General features: G+C 36.7%; 1 protein-coding gene across 2 annotated transcripts in view; it reads right to left on the reverse strand.

Annotated features, from left to right (window-relative positions):
- Window positions 1–19,745, reverse strand: part of LOC137387632 (solute carrier family 12 member 4-like) — a 42,256-nt gene that overhangs the window by 22,097 nt on the left and 414 nt on the right. For both annotated transcript variants that reach the window (XM_068074112.1, XM_068074113.1), the window contains exons 2-7: window positions 15,336–15,353; window positions 11,783–11,862; window positions 5,226–5,339; window positions 3,395–3,541; window positions 2,702–2,887; window positions 506–738 (exon numbers count right to left, since the gene is read on the reverse strand). In XM_068074112.1, the coding sequence (XP_067930213.1) occupies window positions 506–738; window positions 2,702–2,887; window positions 3,395–3,541; window positions 5,226–5,339; window positions 11,783–11,862; window positions 15,336–15,353 (778 nt within the window). The remainder of the gene's footprint in view (window positions 1–505; window positions 739–2,701; window positions 2,888–3,394; window positions 3,542–5,225; window positions 5,340–11,782; window positions 11,863–15,335; window positions 15,354–19,745) is intronic.

The following is a 19,745-nucleotide window of genomic DNA, read 5'->3' on the forward strand; positions in this document are numbered from 1 at the left end:
TATTATTCTTATTCATCAAAACACAACATTATAACTATATCAAGTTATAACTATAACATTATATATCATTATAATTATATACAATATATATTATATATAATATTATATATACATGAATTATAGTTATAACATTATAATTATATCATGTTACAACTACAACATTATATATAACTATATATAATACGTATTATATATAATTATGTATAATATATTATATATAATATTATATATACAATATATACTATGCATCATATATAATATTATATATACATGTATTATAGTTATAACATTATAACTACATGTATATTATAATAATTATAATATAATTAAAACATGATAATAACATTATACAAAACACACACAATTAGATTCAATGAGCATAGAAATTTTCCTATAAGCAATTTTTATAAAATAACTTATATTGTCTTTCTCAAGATGAAATACAAGAGCTTACAACTCCAGATTTCACAACATAACAACACAAGGTCTGACCTCAGGTACTCACTCAATACTCGGGGTGGACGATGAAGAAAAGATGCCGATGTAGATTGATATAATGGAAAGAATGACGCATGAAAGTGAGATGGCAGCGACGATGCTCACAAATCTCATGCCGAGAAAGACACAAAAGAATAGGACGAGCAGGAGAAAAGTTCCGTATATCCTATAATTATTGGCAGCATCAGCCTCATTGTGGATGTCCTCTCCGACCAGTTTTAGTACAGGAGCCATGTATTTCTGTAACAATACCAAATGAACAATATTTTCAATATACCTGTCAGCAATATTTTATTTCCTGCCATCTAATTGCAAAAATCACTAATACAGCCTTCACCTGCTGCCATCTGCTTTCAAAGCCCCATACCCCAATATCCGCTATCTCATGTTATCACATTCAATTGCATGCTATCACGTTCTGCCACATGCTGTCACATTCTGCTACAGAATATCACCTGCTGCCATGTTTCTACCTTCCATACATGCTGCCACCACCTGCTATTACATGCTATCACATGTTATCGTGTGATATCGAGAGCTATCACATGCTATTAGCCATTACCCTCTACTTGCTGCCATATGTCATCCTCATCATCACCTCATGTTAGCACCTGCTATCACATGCTAATCACCTGTCATCACCTGTAATAACCTGCCATGTATCACATGCAATTCCCTCCACTCTCTATAATTAACCACGCTCTTCTATATCCTACCCCAACCTAAAACTGACAACCGGTGAGTGAGAAACTATTTAACTATGTACACGGTGTCTCATGCATCCAACAAGATGCAAGTAATTTTAAAAAACCAAACATGTTGGATTTCAGGCAGGAACTAGTGGAAGCGAGTGCTACACAAATTGGTGCTCTCATCGGTGTCAGTCATCAGTGTGCGTGGTACTAAATCTAAAGTTCTTATAATCTTTAAATTCGATAGAGTCGGTAATTATCCACACCGCATAGAGTACACATTATTGAAATACAGTTTTTATTTTTATAAAAAAAAAGATGGTATAGGATGGTAAAATGGTGCAAAATTGCAAGCACCAGAGAGCACTGAGGAAGCATTGTCACATCATTTGTCGTAGAAGCGATGTTCACATGGTCAGATGGAATTGCCCGGGCATTTACTTCATTGCATCAAATGATTTTAGGTTAGCCTAATAGATAGCCCATAGATTAGAGGACACAGCGGAGACTAGCCATTCATTCAAATTAGCCTCAGACTACAGCTGAGTGAGTACAAATAGCCTCATTAACCGATACCGCGCTAGGAAATGTTACAAATCAGCTCCCAGCTCATACATCGATTCAGTTCCATACACATGAAGAAATAGATAATGCTATGAAGTTATGAACATACATTGACAAAGAATAAAGTTGGTCAGGCATAAGTGACAAAAGGTCATCTCGCTGCCTATCTTAGCAACTAAATAACTTCAATTAATGGATTCGAATAACCATATTAACTTTAACAAGGGATTAGATGACAATGACCTCCTCACCGGCGTTCTTCATTTGTTGTCATTTGAAATTCAACATCAGGTCACTGAGACAAGCCGATTCGTTGTGTTCTTATGAATAAAGAGGCAGAGAAATAATTTTGTGGAATTAGCAGGTTTTAGGCTTTTCGCAAATCAAATTTTTCACACCAAAATGAAATGAAAAAAGTAAATGGAGAAATGATTAGTATTATGACCGTACATCACACTGATTACTTTAGCCAATAGCAACGCTCCTTGATGGGTTATCCATCATTTAGATACCTCACAACTAGCATCCATAAGAAAATATGAACTATGTTACAAAGTATGTATTAAAAATGTCTGCTTGTCATGTAAATCCAATTCCTTGTAAAAATTTGGCAAGTCAAAATAACAAAATGCGATGTTAGCTGATGGTTTTAACAATAATAGCTCATGAGCACGACAGCAGTACGATTTTACTACAAAAACATTTTCAAATTGCCAAAACAATACAGCATGATATCCATGCTGTCACTAACTGCCATGTTTTACTCAAAACCCGACGAAACCGCTAGTATGACGAAAATTAGTTTTATTTTCAGGCCATGTCAGATATAATTTCCTCAAACTTGAATAAGACCAAGCCAAGAGTGGCACTCACCAGCAATGACCAATCAAAGGGTGGCACTCACCAGCAATGACCAAGCAAAGGGCTCATAGGCAAAGCATACTCACCAGCAATATTTCGACAGCACCCAGAATGTACATGGCAGAGGCAAATGTTGTGCCGAGATAAAAGAGGATACCAACGGCTCCACCAAACTCTGGTCCTAGAGAGCGGGATATCATAAAGTAGGAGCCTCCACCTGGCACAACTCCATTGGTCGCTATGGCACTCATCGAGATGGCAGTCAGCGATGTCTGCGTTGAATGAAAAAGTTTTTTAAGCAAAAGTAACAGAGCTCATAATAATCTGCTTTCAAATTGTAGAGAAAAAAAACTGGGGCATTTTAAATATTGCAGTTTATTTTTACAGTTTTAAACTTTGGGAAGAAAGGTGATGCTCATTAGTAAGATTTTTCTTAGTCAAATGACACCCTCAGTTTCATCCAAGCGACATGTTATTGTTTTAAGTTAAAGTGCCACGGTTTTACTACATCCAAAGCAAAATTACATATGCAGTATTAACATATCACTGAAAAACCACAAAGAAAAAGGTGCAACTCAGTATAAGTTAATCAAGAAATGTTGGCTCCATATTCATTTTCCTGTTAATCCAAATTGCTATAAAGCTGACAACTACACAATATAAATAAAGCTATGAATTGAATAAATTGCTCTCAAACAAAAGAAGACAACTCTTGATGAATAATAAAATAATAAAAGCTTAAACTGGCCCATGTCAAATAGTAACGAAATGATACTTACGGTTATGCAACAGAGCAAAACAATGAAGAAAGCTTCAAGCCAACCAGCAACACCGACAACCCAAGTGAGACGAATAAAGAGGATGACTCCAAATATATTCTGTATGGTTGGTAAGTAGACTCCTAGCATTGTTCCCAGTTTAGCTGCCTAAAAATACTAGGTCAGTAAATATACTATACATGTGTCCTTACTAGGTCAGTAAATATACAATACATGTGTCCTTACTAGGTCAGTAAATATACTATACATGTGTCCTGCTCTGAAATTTTTATTCCATTCTAAATTTGAAGTCATATTGTTATTTTATATTTATATTTAGCAATGTTTCATAAAAGCTCATTGTAATCATCAATATGTTTGCAGCCAAAACTAGCTTTTTATGTACAATAGAAGAGGAGTTATGAGCATCGATCCATTGTAAGCAGTGTTAAGATAGCCACAAGGTTGCCATTAAATAACATGCTAAAATTTGCATATTTATAAGTTATATAATGATAATCTATCAAATGATACAATATATATATTCACGAACATAAGCATACTTATATTGCATGCAGAAACAAAAATTAAAGTTTTTAAAACTGAAATATTTGTATCGTTTGCTCGGATAGCTGCGTTCTGATTGTTGCTTTCGATGGAACGCACATCTTCTACTCGTCCAATACCTTCCACAATGTCTTCTGACCTCAACTCTTCTTCTGCATTGCTGAACTAGTCGATATTAGCGTCCAAACTATTGTTTGGCAGAGCAAAACCTTTCAGCATTGCATTTAGCACAAATGCAATGCGTAAGTTTTGCTCGCTAAACATAACCTTTGGCCTAAAACCTGCAAACCATTTTTAATAGATGTGTACATTTACTTTGAAGTATCAAGACCGCGTTAAACAACGAACTACTATTAGCCTGAGACACTTATTAATTATTTCTATGGTGTTGCTTTCAAATTTTTAACGAAAAAAAAAACAAAAAAGTTTTTGGAGTTGACAACAAAATAATTGGTTATTATTAATGTAACGATTCATTATTAGTACAGGTTCGTGGACGCTTTTCTACTAATCACCCGATATTATGGGTTCATAAAGATCAATGATAGTCAAAGTGGCGGTCAAATGGAGGTGGCTTCGAAAAAAAGAGAGAAGACCAAGGACATCTAGTTAATAAGCATTTGTTTCAACATAAAAGCAACTTACATTAAAAATCAAATTTTCAACTCTTGGCAAAATATAGCCTGGATAATAGACATAGCTGCTATGCAGGCCTACCAGGCTACGAGATTGAATTCCCGAGTACTTTCTCATGCGATTTTTTTCCCATTTTAACGATTATTGCTTTTTCACGTCTGTATAAACAATACTATGGGTAGGAAAAAAAGTTTCCACTATCATGGGTATAAAACACACTACCAGACACACCACCAGTTGATCAAATATGTGATAAAAAAAGCATGCAACTCTGCTAGTTACCGTACTTTACAAGGTAGTTGTGTACACGACTGCAGGCCATTTCTGTCGTTCATAATTACGGGATAAAACTTTTGGATTGTAAAAGAGCCTTATCACGTTATTACAATGGCAAACATACTAAGGTGTATTCACCTGCATTGCTTAACCTTTACAATAAAAATAGCCCTACTTCATTCACATAGGCTAAAGGTAAATTGGTGGCCTGTGTCCATGAAAAGCCTATTAATTAGTGGCATGGCCAATGATCCCTAGTTGGCACGCCTCCACGTGTACCCTGAGGTAGCAGTACACGAGTTCAGATTTGTTTCTGCAGAGCTAGAGACAACTGACTAGGGGTCAGCCAACAGCCAGTGAGCGAATAACTTACCTGTGGAGCTTTAGCAGCCTTCTCCATGTCAGTAGCACTTGGCGTGAGACCGGCATTATAATTGGCTAGACTGTGAAGTATTCTTGAAATCTTTGGTCGACTTTTCAAATCTTCCTGAAGGGGATAAGAGCGAGTTGAGACATAATCTAGCTAGTTATAGCTAACACTGTCAGGATGTGACGACTCACCCTTTCCCATATTCAAAATATGGAGTTATTTAGTTCAATAGCATGTAATGTTTTTAAATTGAAAACATATACCAACACACGTCTATAGATAATACCATGCGAGTAAGCCTGGGAACATTTTTAGATCCCACGTCACCCTTTATATCCATAATTAGGTTGAGCTGGTAGTTCTACACTCAAGTTGGTAGTTTACTAATAACTTCAGTGAAATTAAAATGCAAACAAATATTTTTTACAATACAGCGTATAATATATTATACCCTAACAGCTTATGGCGTATATTGACAGTAAAGAGTCCATTTATTATGTAAAATTGGTTACGGAACAGAACTGTTAATAATTCGAATTGGTTTTCTGGAAGAATAATTTCTAATCCCTCGGTATATCTGCACAGTAGCTATGAACTCCTATGTAACAGCAGCTATGAACTCCTATGTAACAGCAGCTATGAACTCCTATGTAACAGTAGCTATGAACTCCTATGTAACAGCAGCTATGAACTCCTATGTAACAGCAGCTATGAACTCCTATGTAACAGCAGCTATGAACTCCTATGTAACAGTAGCTATGAACTCCTATGTAACAGCAGCTATGAACTCCTATGTAACAGTAGCTATGAACTCCTATGTAACAGCAGCTATGAACTCCTATGTAACAGTAGCTATGAACTCCTATGTAACAGCAGCTATGAACTCCTATGTAACAGTAGCTATGAACTCCTATGTAACAGTAGCTATGAACTCCTATGTAACAGCAGCTATGAACTCCTATGTAACAGCAGCTATGAACTCCTATGTAACAGCAGCTATGAACTCCTATGTAACAGCAGCTATGAACTCCTATGTAACAGTAGCTATGAACTCCTATGTAACAGCAGCTATGAACTCCTATGTAACAGTAGCTATGAACTCCTATGTAACAGCAGCTATGAACTCCTATGTAACAGTAGCTATGAACTCCTATGTAACAGCAGCTATGAACTCCTATGTAACAGCAGCTATGAACTCCTATGTAACAGTAGCTATGAACTCCTATGTAACAGTAGCTATGAACTCCTATGTAACAGTAGCTATGAACTCCTATGTAACAGCAGCTATGAACTCCTATGTAACAGCAGCTATGAACTCCTATGTAACAGCAGCTATGAACTCCTATGTAACAGTAGCTATGAACTCCTATGTAACAGTAGCTATGAACTCCTATGTAGCCTAATGGTAGCTATGAACTCCTACGTAACAGTAGCTATGGACTCCTATGTAACAGTAGCTATGAACTCCTATGTAATGGCAGCTATGAACTCCTATGTAACAGCAGCTATGAACTCCTATGTAACAGCAGCTATGAACTCCTATGTAACGGCAGCTATGAACTCCTATGTAACGGCAGCTATGAACTCCTATGTAACAGCAGCTATGAACTCCTATGTAACAGCAGCTATGAACTCCTATGTAACAGCAGCTATGAACTCCTATGTAACAGCAGCTATGAACTCCTATGTAACAGTAGCTATGAACTCCTATGTAACAGTAGCTATGAACTCCTATGTAACAGTAGCTATGAACTCCTATGTAACAGTAGCTATGAACTCCTATGTAACAGCAGCTATGAACTCCTATGTAACAGTAGCTATGAACTCCTATGTAACGGTAGCTATGAACTCCTATGTAACAGCAGCTATGAACTCCTATGTAACAGCAGCTATGAACTCCTATGTAACAGTAGCTATGAACTCCTATGTAACAGCAGCTATGAACTCCTATGTAACAGTAGCTATGAACTCCTATGTAACAGTAGCTATGAACTCCTATGTAACAGTAGTTATGAACTCCTATGTAACAGTAGCTATGAACTCCCATGTAACAGCAGCTATGAACTCCTATGTAACAGCAGCTATGAACTCCTATGTAACAGCAGCTATGAACTCCTATGTAACAGCAGCTATGAACTCCTATGTAACAGCAGCTATGAACTCTTATGTAACAGTAGCTATGAACTCCTATGTAACGGCAGCTATGAACTCCTATGTAACAGTAGCTATGAACTCCTATGTAACAGTAGCTATGAACTCCTATGTAACGGTAGCTATGAACTCCTATGTAACGGTAGCTATGAACTCCTATGTAACGGAAGCTATGAACTCCTATGTAACGGTAGCTATGAACTCCTATGTAACGGTAGCTATGAACTCCTATGTAACAGTAGCTATGAACTCCTATGTAACAGCAGCTATGAACTCCCATGTAACAGCAGCTATGAACTCCTATGTAACAGCAGCTATGAACTCCTATGTAACAGTAGCTATGAACTCCTATGTAACAGTAGCTATGAACTCCTATGTAACGGTAGCTATGAACTCCTATGTAACGGTAGCTATGAACTCCTATGTAACGGTAGCTATGAACTCCTATGTAACGGTAGCTATGAACTCCTATGTAACGGTAGCTATGAACTCTTATGTAACAGCAGCTATGAACTCCTATGTAACAGTAGCTATGAACTCCTATGTAACAGTAGCTATGAACTCCTATGTAACAGCAGCTATGAACTCCTATGTAACAGCAGCTATGAACTCCTATGTAACAGCAGCTATGAACTCCTATGTAACAGTAGCTATGAACTCCTATGTAACAGTAGCTATGAACTCCTATGTAACAGTAGTTATGAACTCCTATGTAACAGTAGCTATGAACTCCTATGTAACAGCAGCTATGAACTCCTATGTAACAGCAGCTATGAACTCCTATGTAACAGCAGCTATGAACTCCTATGTAACAGCAGCTATGAACTCCTATGTAACAGCAGCTATGAACTCTTATGTAACAGTAGCTATGAACTCCTATGTAACGGCAGCTATGAACTCCTATGTAACAGTAGCTATGAACTCCTATGTAACAGTAGCTATGAACTCCTATGTAACGGTAGCTATGAACTCCTATGTAACGGTAGCTATGAACTCCTATGTAACGGTAGCTATGAACTCCTATGTAACGGTAGCTATGAACTCCTATGTAACGGTAGCTATGAACTCCTATGTAACAGTAGCTATGAACTCCTATGTAACAGCAGCTATGAACTCCCATGTAACAGCAGCTATGAACTCCTATGTAACAGCAGCTATGAACTCCTATGTAACAGTAGCTATGAACTCCTATGTAACAGTAGCTATGAACTCCTATGTAACGGTAGCTATGAACTCCTATGTAACGGTAGCTATGAACTCCTATGTAACGGTAGCTATGAACTCCTATGTAACGGTAGCTATGAACTCCTATGTAACGGTAGCTATGAACTCTTATGTAACAGCAGCTATGAACTCCTATGTAACAGTAGCTATGAACTCCTATGTAACAGTAGCTATGAACTCCTATGTAACAGCAGCTATGAACTCCTATGTAACAGCAGCTATGAACTCCTATGTAACAGCAGCTATGAACTCCTATGTAACAGCAGCTATGAACTCCTATGTAACAGCAGCTATGAACTCTTATGTAACAGTAGCTATGAACTCCTATGTAACGGCAGCTATGAACTCCTATGTAACAGTAGCTATGAACTCCTATGTAACAGTAGCTATGAACTCCTATGTAACAGTAGCTATGAACTCCTATGTAACGGTAGCTATGAACTCCTATGTAACGGTAGCTATGAACTCCTATGTAACGGTAGCTATGAACTCCTATGTAACGGTAGCTATGAACTCCTATGTAACAGTAGCTATGAACTCCTATGTAACAGCAGCTATGAACTCCCATGTAACAGCAGCTATGAACTCCTATGTAACAGCAGCTATGAACTCCTATGTAACAGCAGCTATGAACTGAAGCCCCCTAAAAAACCTCCTGAATTTGATAAGATAATACTTACACTCTGTTTTTTTACTCGAGGGCTTAATAAAATCTTCATTAAGACCTAATAATCAGTCGATGCAGTGAAAACACACAAAAAACAATTCTTAGTAGAGGTATAAATTTTAATGCTGTACCAAAACTAGTTACTTTAGGCGAGTCTATGCGTGTCAAAAGAACTAAATATCTAAATATATTGTATTACTACTAAAATACCTTAAAGACAATGAAGTTTGTTTGTTTTATTAAACTTATTTCAATATCATAAAACAAAAATAATGGAATTTCCAATTTCAGCCGTGTTAACAACAAAAACTGCCAACCATAAAACACTTCCAGTCATCCCATCACAAAATCTTCAACATATTACCTTGTCCCAAACATGCTCGTTTCTATATTTGTGTTACAAGTTTCAAAATCCTGCGTAAACTATGGCCAGAATATTTGTATTTCTCCTTCTACACATATGAAAAACATCGTTTTTCATTCTATGACACCAACATACTACATCTACCATCGTATGTTTTAGTTTATGAATTTTCTGTTACTTCAACCTTCAATTTTTGACTCTTCCACAATAATATTAGATTAACAATTTTTAAAACACTTTAGTTCAACTCACTCAATAATTACTGATTTCTTTCTCTCATTTTGGCTTTCACCATGCTAGACCTATAGTGTAACGCCTGCGCTAACCATTGCTGATACAGAGGCTTACACCGCTGATCGCCATGTTAACATTCCAAAGTTATCAGATGGAAACGATTGATTCACTGTTGTTTGCATCTGTCTCCTTTCTAAATTTTTCTTACTAAATCTATACTGGCAACATACAATTAATAATTACTGTTGTGTAATTATTATTATTAGTTGTGTAATTATTATTATTATTAATTGTGTAATTATTATTACTATTAGTATAATTATTATTGTTAGTTTAGTAATTATTTAAGGAGACCTCATCAACTACTACATAGGCACACAATGGTATGCAGGTGTTGATTAAGTCCCATTAGGCCATTATATTGTAGGGGTTGTCTCATCCTACTAGTGATTCTATTGTAAAAAAAAATAATTGCATGCTCAAACTGTGCGGGAAATCTGCCTGTGTCTATGCACAATTACACCTTCAATATGAAGAATTAACTAAGATTTGACTAACCATTGACAGTAAATAGTAATTACAATGCAGGCCATCTTTGTCATGGGATAAAGGTTTAAATCAAAAAAAAAAATTTTTTGCTGATAGGGTGCTAGCATAGACATCTACTTCCCTTCATGAGTCAGTGGTAAGTGGGTTTTAAGGTTTCTCTCTTGATTATGCTTTTTATAGAAATTGAAAGATCTGATTATTTATTGAATGGAGTTATCTGGACTACCTAAGAAATAGATGACCAAGTTTATGATCAAAAGGGGGTGCAAGGTGTACAATTCAACCAAATGATATATGGAGTGATAACAACAGCCTCCATCTATAAATAATCTAGCCTAATTTTTCACAATCAGTGTTTTACCACAACTTTATAATAAGGTCATTTCCTTACCAATCCCTCTGACTAATTTCTAGAGCTAGACAACTTGAATTGTAAGGTCTCGGTGTATAGGCTATATCTGCAGGTAAGCCAGCATTTTATAGTCCGTATTCAAAAAGCTTTCATCGTTGAAGATTACAAGCTTTTGTTGGGTGGTCTGTGTTCAAAAACCTCTTCAGGTATGGCACCAGCTCTCTATTCACAACCTGGGACCTTTTGGCGCTGGTTTTTTGCCAGACTTTTGGGCGAAAGACTTTAGCACTGCTAATTTTAAAATTTAAACCTAAGAAATTATTTATGTCTATATACAGTAAATGAATATAATTATTTATTACATAAATGAACGTGCTAGGTGATGGTTGAACTAAAAAACATTATTTTATTCATGAAACTTTACACACAATACCTTTTTCTTTAAAATGAATAAAAAAATTATTTTTACGTTCATATTGCCATATGTTAATTAAACAATCTCGTGAACTGCATCTGTCAAATATGTAAATGCAGCAGTTTCATACAATTTTTTATTTTTTACTTATTTTTTACAAATTTGTTGAGCCATAAGTCACAGCGAAGGATGGATAAATTCTGTACCTCCGCCCAAAATTGTCCGCCTAATTGTAACCTACCTCAAAAAGTCCGGCGCCAGAAATTGTCATTCCAAAAAGTCCTTTTGGCATGATTTTTGGCACTAGATTTTTTGCCGCTGGTTACAAGTTCAAAATTTATACACCTTTTGTTGGAAAAAAACTTTGGTTTTCAATGTCTGAGCCAAAAACATCTATTTATACACACAATGTGTTCTATCTCTACACTAACCTGCTTAATAAAACTTGTTAGTTAGGAAAAAGCAACTAGTATGACATATTTTGACTGCTATTATTTGGTAAGTGCTGTCAAGAAAATATATCACATACTCCAAGATTATCTCATAGACTTAACAATATAAACAACTATCCACAGAGTTAGGAAATCTGGAAGAGTAATCCTACCTCATAAAGTTCCAAACCTTTTTCCCCTTCTCTTGACTCCATGCTGTGTAGTCTATCCCGTTCTGATTGTGGGCCATCCCCTGCAGATAGAACAAGCCCCTCAAATTGTCGGTCAGAACTAGTGAACAGGTTTACTTGATGCTACCCACAGCGATGGTAGTTACGTAATTGGCTACTAGTACTACAGCTAGTGAATTTGAAACTACATTTGTCTGCAACGAGTGGTCGGCTCTTACAACAAGCAGAGGAGCTGAGTAGAAAACTAAGAGTGGTAACAATAGCTAATAATTCTTGTGGTGGAGGAAGCGCCACACCCCCTGTAGACCTTACCATCGGACAGAAAGTTCTAGTCAGATAAAGTCAGTTTTTTTCATTGCCTTAATGACCTATTGATGCCATCTTTACGATTGCTGAAATAAATGTGAAACAAGTGTATGCTATTTCAACTTGCCTTAACAACTTGATGGTGGGAACTTAAATTTGGCTGACCTATTATATTCATGGATTTAAAAAATTTTACTAGCGTGTAACGGAATTGCGGTTTTACACTTTGTTTAGCACAGTATACAAGCATCAATAAATATTATTGATACAAATTCAATTAATCAAACATGAATAAATAAAAGATATATATCATTATAATACAATGTCATAATCAATACAATTTGGTCAAATATTAAAGATGTTACACCCTTGCAAAGTATGCATTTTATGATAGTATTATAATATAAAATTTCAAAGAACACCAATTCTTTTCCAACTTAGTGAAAATGCGAGCTATTAATTATGCGCAAATATGTCAGCTATTCCAACTTGCAGTTTTTGCATCTTTTGGACTTGATTGGTGGAAAATCAGCATTATATATTGTAAAGTGTGTGAGAGCAAATAAACTTTATAATAAATAGGACAGAGTTTGTGATCTGTGCATAAAAGGCTTTCCATGCATGTCCAACTACACTTGTGAAACCGGGCTAGCTAAAAGCTAAGCGAATATGACAAGCGCAAAAGCTCAGCAAAAGTCGGAAAGCGCTTGATAGTTTAACAAGTTTTATACATGAAACAAACACATTACATCCTTTCACTCGTGCAAAATACAGGAAATAGCTTAGCAAATATGCATGCTTGTGCAAATCCAGTTAGTTGACCAACTCAGGCAAAAATCATATGTTCAATTCATTAAAATTGATTAATACTTGAAACACAAATACTGAAAAATTAGCGAAATTCACCATAATGAGTACAAACATCTGTAACTTCCTGAGATTAGCTGAGAGCAAATTACCATGAGGAAGGCAAACCATATCTCAGAGAGTACGGAGTGACATGGCTGCCCTTTCAGTAGCAGGCTGCCGCTTCAATAGTACGCTGCCTTTTCAGTAGTACGTTGCTTCTTTACCAATAGTCATCACACACGAGTCAAAGCGAATGATTGTGTTGCTATATGAGTAATGTCTTTAATGACAGACAACGTCATTTATGCAAAAATAGACCTGAAGACAAATTTAATTAGACGAGGCAGAGAGCGCGTTTTCATGATGACAAAGGCAAAGCATATTTTATCAAGTATACCATTGTATATACAGTGTAAATATATAAACAAATTTAGATTTGCACCACTACGAGTTGGCAAACTTTAGTTTATGCGTGTTGTCAAGAAAAATATGAAAAATCTCAGCAAGTATGTGGCACGCATTACCTTCATCAGCGTCATGAAGAGGTACGGTCTCAACTATAATTGAGGGCATGATTCCACGTTGAGCGTCATCGCTACTCCGAGAATCCTGAGAGCTCATGGTAGCTAGGACTGTCACCAGCGAATGACAAGGAAAGGTAATAATCCACGTTACAATACTTATTAACAAGAACCAAGTTATCGGTCGCGATGGAGCAAATGAGTGTGCTGTAGAGGTGAAAGTTCGAGCGATCAATAGAGAAAGCAAACATAGACACAAGACTCCTTGTCGTGTGGGTGACGAATTAGCTATAATTGTGGAAAGCAGAACCGTTACGTCTCGTATGTTACAGGTATAGGCTTCGCAGTAAGTGCCCGGCAGCAGTGGAAACGGCCTCCAGTAGGAGTGCATTCACCATGAAAATTATTATTGTCAAAGTCGAATGGACTGTGTTTACAACAAGAGCGGAGAAAATAACGACAATAAGAATTCAACTATGAATAGAAATAGTTATAGCTAACAAGCAGAAGTGATTGGTAAAACAATAGGGCACTTAGGTAACAGGCGAGAGCTAAGAGAATGCTGAGTGCAGCACTTTGCATAACATAACTAATTGAATAGCCGACAGTAAACTTACTGAATACGGCCTAGATGAAAATGACTCTGCACCGGGCGACGTCTTGTTATATTGCCACAGTCTGAGCAGACAGTATGGCTGACAAACAATCAGTAAGCGAGCCAAAGTTGTCATAAAGAACGGTTTAATAACATATCCATAAAAAGGTGATATTTACACAATAAAAAATGACAGTATCATACTCGCTGGTACTGTTACGTATTATATAACTATACAAGTATAGTACTTTAGTATAGTACCTTAATGTAATGCCACCCTCAAGTTTTCAAAACGAAATTCAGGTACCAATGAGCATGACTGGGCTATCACTATCAAGAAAATGCAAACAATCATTACTTAATACAATTGCTTTCAGCTATGCTAAAGAAAGTGAGGGCCATAAATTCCCTGAGAGAAGTCGCTAATAATACAATGAATATATATGTAGCTTGCTAAACATCTCTTGAACAATAAGCTTGTCTCGAGAGAGCACACAAATATAGAAACTAAAGAGCGGAAAAAGATGAGAGAATTAAGAGGGCTTGCAACCTATTATGGGACCAAAAGCTGTTAAAACAATAAATATTTCTGAGAACAATTTTGGCAGCAGTTTTGTTATTATGTCCCCTTTGTGTTGAAGCAAGAAAGAAGACGACTTCCAAAACTAGGGTCGAATAAAAGCGGTTTATTGGCTAAATAAACAAAGAGAGAAACTCTGGCTAACTTAAAAATAGACAGAAAAGTTTTTGGGTATGACACTTATTAAAATGAATCAAGTGGCATAGTTTGTCCTGCAAGACACTAACTAGTCGAGCAAATCACAGCTTTGGAATTTACAAATTGTGGTGAGTCATTGACAGGAAGACAACTTGTTCATATCTTACTAACACAAGCTTGTTGCAAAAGGGGCATATATATATATGTTTGTTAGTCTAAAAATAGCTACTAGCACCCGCATTACCAGGACAGCACAAGACTTGCAGCATTTACAGGTATGCGCGAAAGCAGGTGTAGAGCAATTGATGATAGGTGAAGACGATTCCAAAGCAGCTCAAAGGTGACTAGCAAGTATGAGAAGCGTAACACACTGATGGACATCTTTTTGGCTAAAATGAAAGTTATGCCATTCTCTCTATCGGCAGCTATATTAGTCATTAGAAAGCAGCTATTCGCAGAGGTAAAATATTGTGGAAGCAATGAGTAGTATAATCATGTTAAGCAGAAGAAAAAAGACCCGAGCACAAGTATTGGTCACATAATTACCAAAGACTGCGTAGCCCTCTATAAAAGAAAAAGAATTTGTCATTGCCACACAAATCCTAGTTATACATGGCACCATAGTTAGAGGATTTAACCAACCTGCAATATACCAAAGTCGTACAATCTGTGAATACTCTATTTAACAAATATGTAACTTCTCCGTGTAGCAAATCCTACAGTCGCCCGCATATATCCCGGGAGATAAATACACATGGACTCTATAAAACATGGCCAAATAAAAAAATATTTAAATTAAATATGTAAACAAGCAAAAAAGTGTAAACATATATTAATATAAAAATAAACATATTTATATGTTTATTTATTTGTATCTATATCATTATATCTATATATTAATACATCCAACTTTGTCACTGCATGTCTGTTAGACTGCACAAACGCTACGCATTTCAATATTTTTGGCCAACTATTTTTTGGCTGACTTCGTACAAACTTCACACATTTACCACGTCTTCCGCCAGGAAGGCATGTAGTAAATGATGATACGCGTATGATGATACGCGTATGATGATACGCGTGTGATGATACGCGTGTGATGATACGCGTGTGATGATACGCGTGTGATGATACGCGTGTGATGATACGCGTGTGATGATACGCGTGTGATGATACGCGTGTGATGATACGCGTGTGATGATACGCGTGTGATGATACGCGTATCATCATACGCGTATCATCATACGCGTATCATCATACGCGTATGATGATACGCGTATGATGATACGCGTATCATCACACGCGTATCATCACACGCGTATCATCACACGCGTATCATCACACGCGTATCATCACACGCGTATCATCACACGCGTATCATCACACGCGTATCATCATACGCGTATCATCATACGCGTATCATCATACGCGTATGATGATACGCGTATGATGATACGCGTATCATCACACGCGTATCATCACACGCGTATCATCACACGCGTATCATCACACGCGTATCATCACACGCGTATCATCACACGCGTATCATCACACGCGTATCATCACACGCGTATCATCACACGCGTATCATCACACGCGTATCATCACACGCGTATCATCACACGCGTATCATCACACGCGTATCATCACACGCGTATCATCACACGCGTATCATCACACGCGTATCATCACACGCGTATCATCACACGCGTATCATCACACGCGTATCATCACACGCGTATCATCACACGCGTATCATCACACGCGTATCATCACACGCGTATCATCACACGCGTATCATCACACGCGTATCATCACACGCGTATCATCACACGCGTATCATCACACGCGTATCATCACACGCGTATCATCACACGCGTATCATCACACGCGTATCATCACACGCGTATCATCACACGCGTATCATCACACGCGTATCATCACACGCGTATCATCACACGCGTATCATCACACGCGTATCATCACACGCGTATCATCACACGCGTATCATCACACGCGTATCATCACACGCGTATCATCACACGCGTATCATCACACGCGTATCATCACACGCGTATCATCACACGCGTATCATCACACGCGTATCATCACACGCGTATCATCACACGCGTATCATCACACGCGTATCATCACACGCGTATCATCATTGTATGACGATATTGTATGATGATGTGTGTATGACAAACAATGCTCACGCAGACGCGCGTGTATATAATATTTACAAGCCTCAATAACCTAAATAGTTACATATATGCTAATCTCCGCTATTAGGGGAAGATATTGTTAGATACACTTGAGAGGGCCTCTATCAATAGAGACCTTAAAATCAACTGTTGCCAACTAACTAACAAGTGGATCGGCCTGTCCCTGGGGGACTTCTTGCCAGACACATAATTATGTAGAAACAAAGGCTAGCAAAGAGTAGCTAATGGATTACAGGTCAAACAATATGCTAACAAGGTCAAAGGCCTAAATATCCGAAAATCCTGTGATTTCTTGATGGTCACTACCCTCAACACTGACAAGGTTGCTAATGGCATTGGCAAGTGAGCTGTAAGTGGTCTGTCAGAGCCAGCGGAGCAGATTTGACATCCAGTCATGAATTATTCATGTCAGACCACATTTATTTAGAAACTCCCAGCTCCAAGGATTGTTGCAAACGCTCATTGAGGTAGTTTCTATTAATCTATTATGAATGAGAAAAATCTATTCACAAAAATACTGCATTAATTAACAAAAATATTCTTTTTGTGGGTATACCAGCATTTGCAAATGAAATTTTAAAAAGTGTACCCCTTCAAAGGGTAGCTGCTACATGAAGCAACAATACATTGAAAACAATTCCTTTACATCCATACATGTATGCACAAGCTGGTATTCCAAACAAACCACTGCATAGGTTTGCACCATTATACAAATTTTACAGCAAACAATATAGCTTGTTAATGAATATTCAACATTACACCCAATGAATTTTGCAACATACGACATTCCAAGTTCTTACCAGCCTTGAAGGTTTGTAATCAAAAGTGAAGATTAAAAAGTGCAAAATTAAAAAGACAATGTCAAAAAATAATGAAATCGCAAAAAGATTATGTTGAAATTTCAGTTAGCCTAAGTTTCAATAAGTTCCACCATGTAGTTATATTACTGCATCTACCTCCAAACCTATGCATTACCGAGCCACCACTTACATTTGCCTTTCATAAATTACTTACATAAACCTTTTGCACCCTGAAAAGAGCTTCATATTTGAAAAGTTGAAAATGTTTATGCAATGTTTAATTTCAAACATTAAAACAAGCCATTTTAGGCAGTAAAGATCTTCATTCAGCCTCATTCAGCCATTCATTTGCCTTAGATGAAGTAAAAATAAACTTTCTATTGATTATTGCTTTTTATGAATTTAGCTTTTTACATTTAGGCTTCATGGTGCCATATGAGGCATTTCTTTTAATAGTATGCGTATTTACCTGGAGTTCTTTATTAAGAAGTCATAGCGGGTTTTTAGACTATGGAACAAATTAAACAAATCACAGTGTAGATTTATATAAATACTTGCTCCAAGATTTGATAGTTTTAACATACAAAGCGGATCTCCGAAAAATTAATTTCATATGTAGAAGTTTATGTATACCGGCGCAAACGAAAGTTGGGAACAATTCACACAAAAATCGGAATAAAAAACAACAAATAAGTATCCCAACAAACAAATGCACAATACCATATGAAGGTAATTGATCTACTACCAACAATGCTTACCAGCGTTACAGGAACTAGAAAATACACGTTGAACTTACAAGCCAATAAACATGAGTGTATTATGGTAATAAAATTGATTCTTCCAGTCTATGACAAATAGCATAAAGTAGAAGCTACTACAGCAACAGCTTCATAACCGTTACACAATATTAATTATAGATTTCTTTAAACAAGACACTACAGACTAATTACAGAAACACTGCATGGATTGTATTACTACTAATCCTTACTCAGAATGTTAGTAGGCAGCGATTACTAAGGAAGCGCTGCTCCAATACCCCTGAGAGATAGATACTCATGATAAGTAGATGCGTCCAGCTTGCTAGAGTAGAATACAATTTAGCTGTAACATCACTCATTAGCTGTAACTAGAAGCTTTTATAATATAACCCACCATCTTTGGTCTCATCAACCTTCTCTACCTTCATAGCTCCCAAGTATAATATGAAGAATAGGTGTGTTACAGAGAAACTGCTTATTAAAACTCCACCTTATAAGCTGCTCAAAAGCAGACCTCACTGTTGTTAGAGGTTACTAACCTATTAATTATAGACCCATGTAATTCTCCATTTAATTCTCCTGACTGATCGCACCACTATCTTTTATCTGAATGCTTTTAATGACCAAGCACAGCATTAATTAAGCATAGTACTGTAAATTAAATAATTTAGGTACCCTTTTCATAAAATACCACGCTTTACCAGATGCTGCACATTTTCATAAAAATGGTATTGTGGCCCTTAAGCATTGCTTTAACTCAATTGGCTAATAGAGATTCTGCTACATGTACTACTTGAACTGTTCAATAAGAATGTTATCTGATTGGTTACTGTGATTTGGCTAGCTCAACAAAAAAAAGTTTATGTTATCCATAACTATGCAAAAATGGTTGAGTAACTTTCATATATCAGTTACGGTTCAGTCATAAAAACTTCTTTTAATTGTAAGGATATAAAAAACATATTTTGTCATAGTGTGTGTGTTCACATTCCTAGTTTAAACCTCACACAAAAAACTACAATTGTGGAACAGTTTATATTCCTGTGCTTCTTTAACACACTTGCTTGACTATTGACAAAATATCGACATGTTCGGTTTTTTATGTTCGATATTTACATGTTAATTGTAACAGTCATAAATCGACTAAAATATCAAATGTTTAGTCGTTTTCTT

The sequence above is a fragment of the Watersipora subatra genome, chromosome 2 (assembly GCF_963576615.1).
Source record: "Watersipora subatra chromosome 2, tzWatSuba1.1, whole genome shotgun sequence".
NCBI classification, from domain to species: domain Eukaryota; kingdom Metazoa; phylum Bryozoa; class Gymnolaemata; order Cheilostomatida; family Watersiporidae; genus Watersipora; species Watersipora subatra.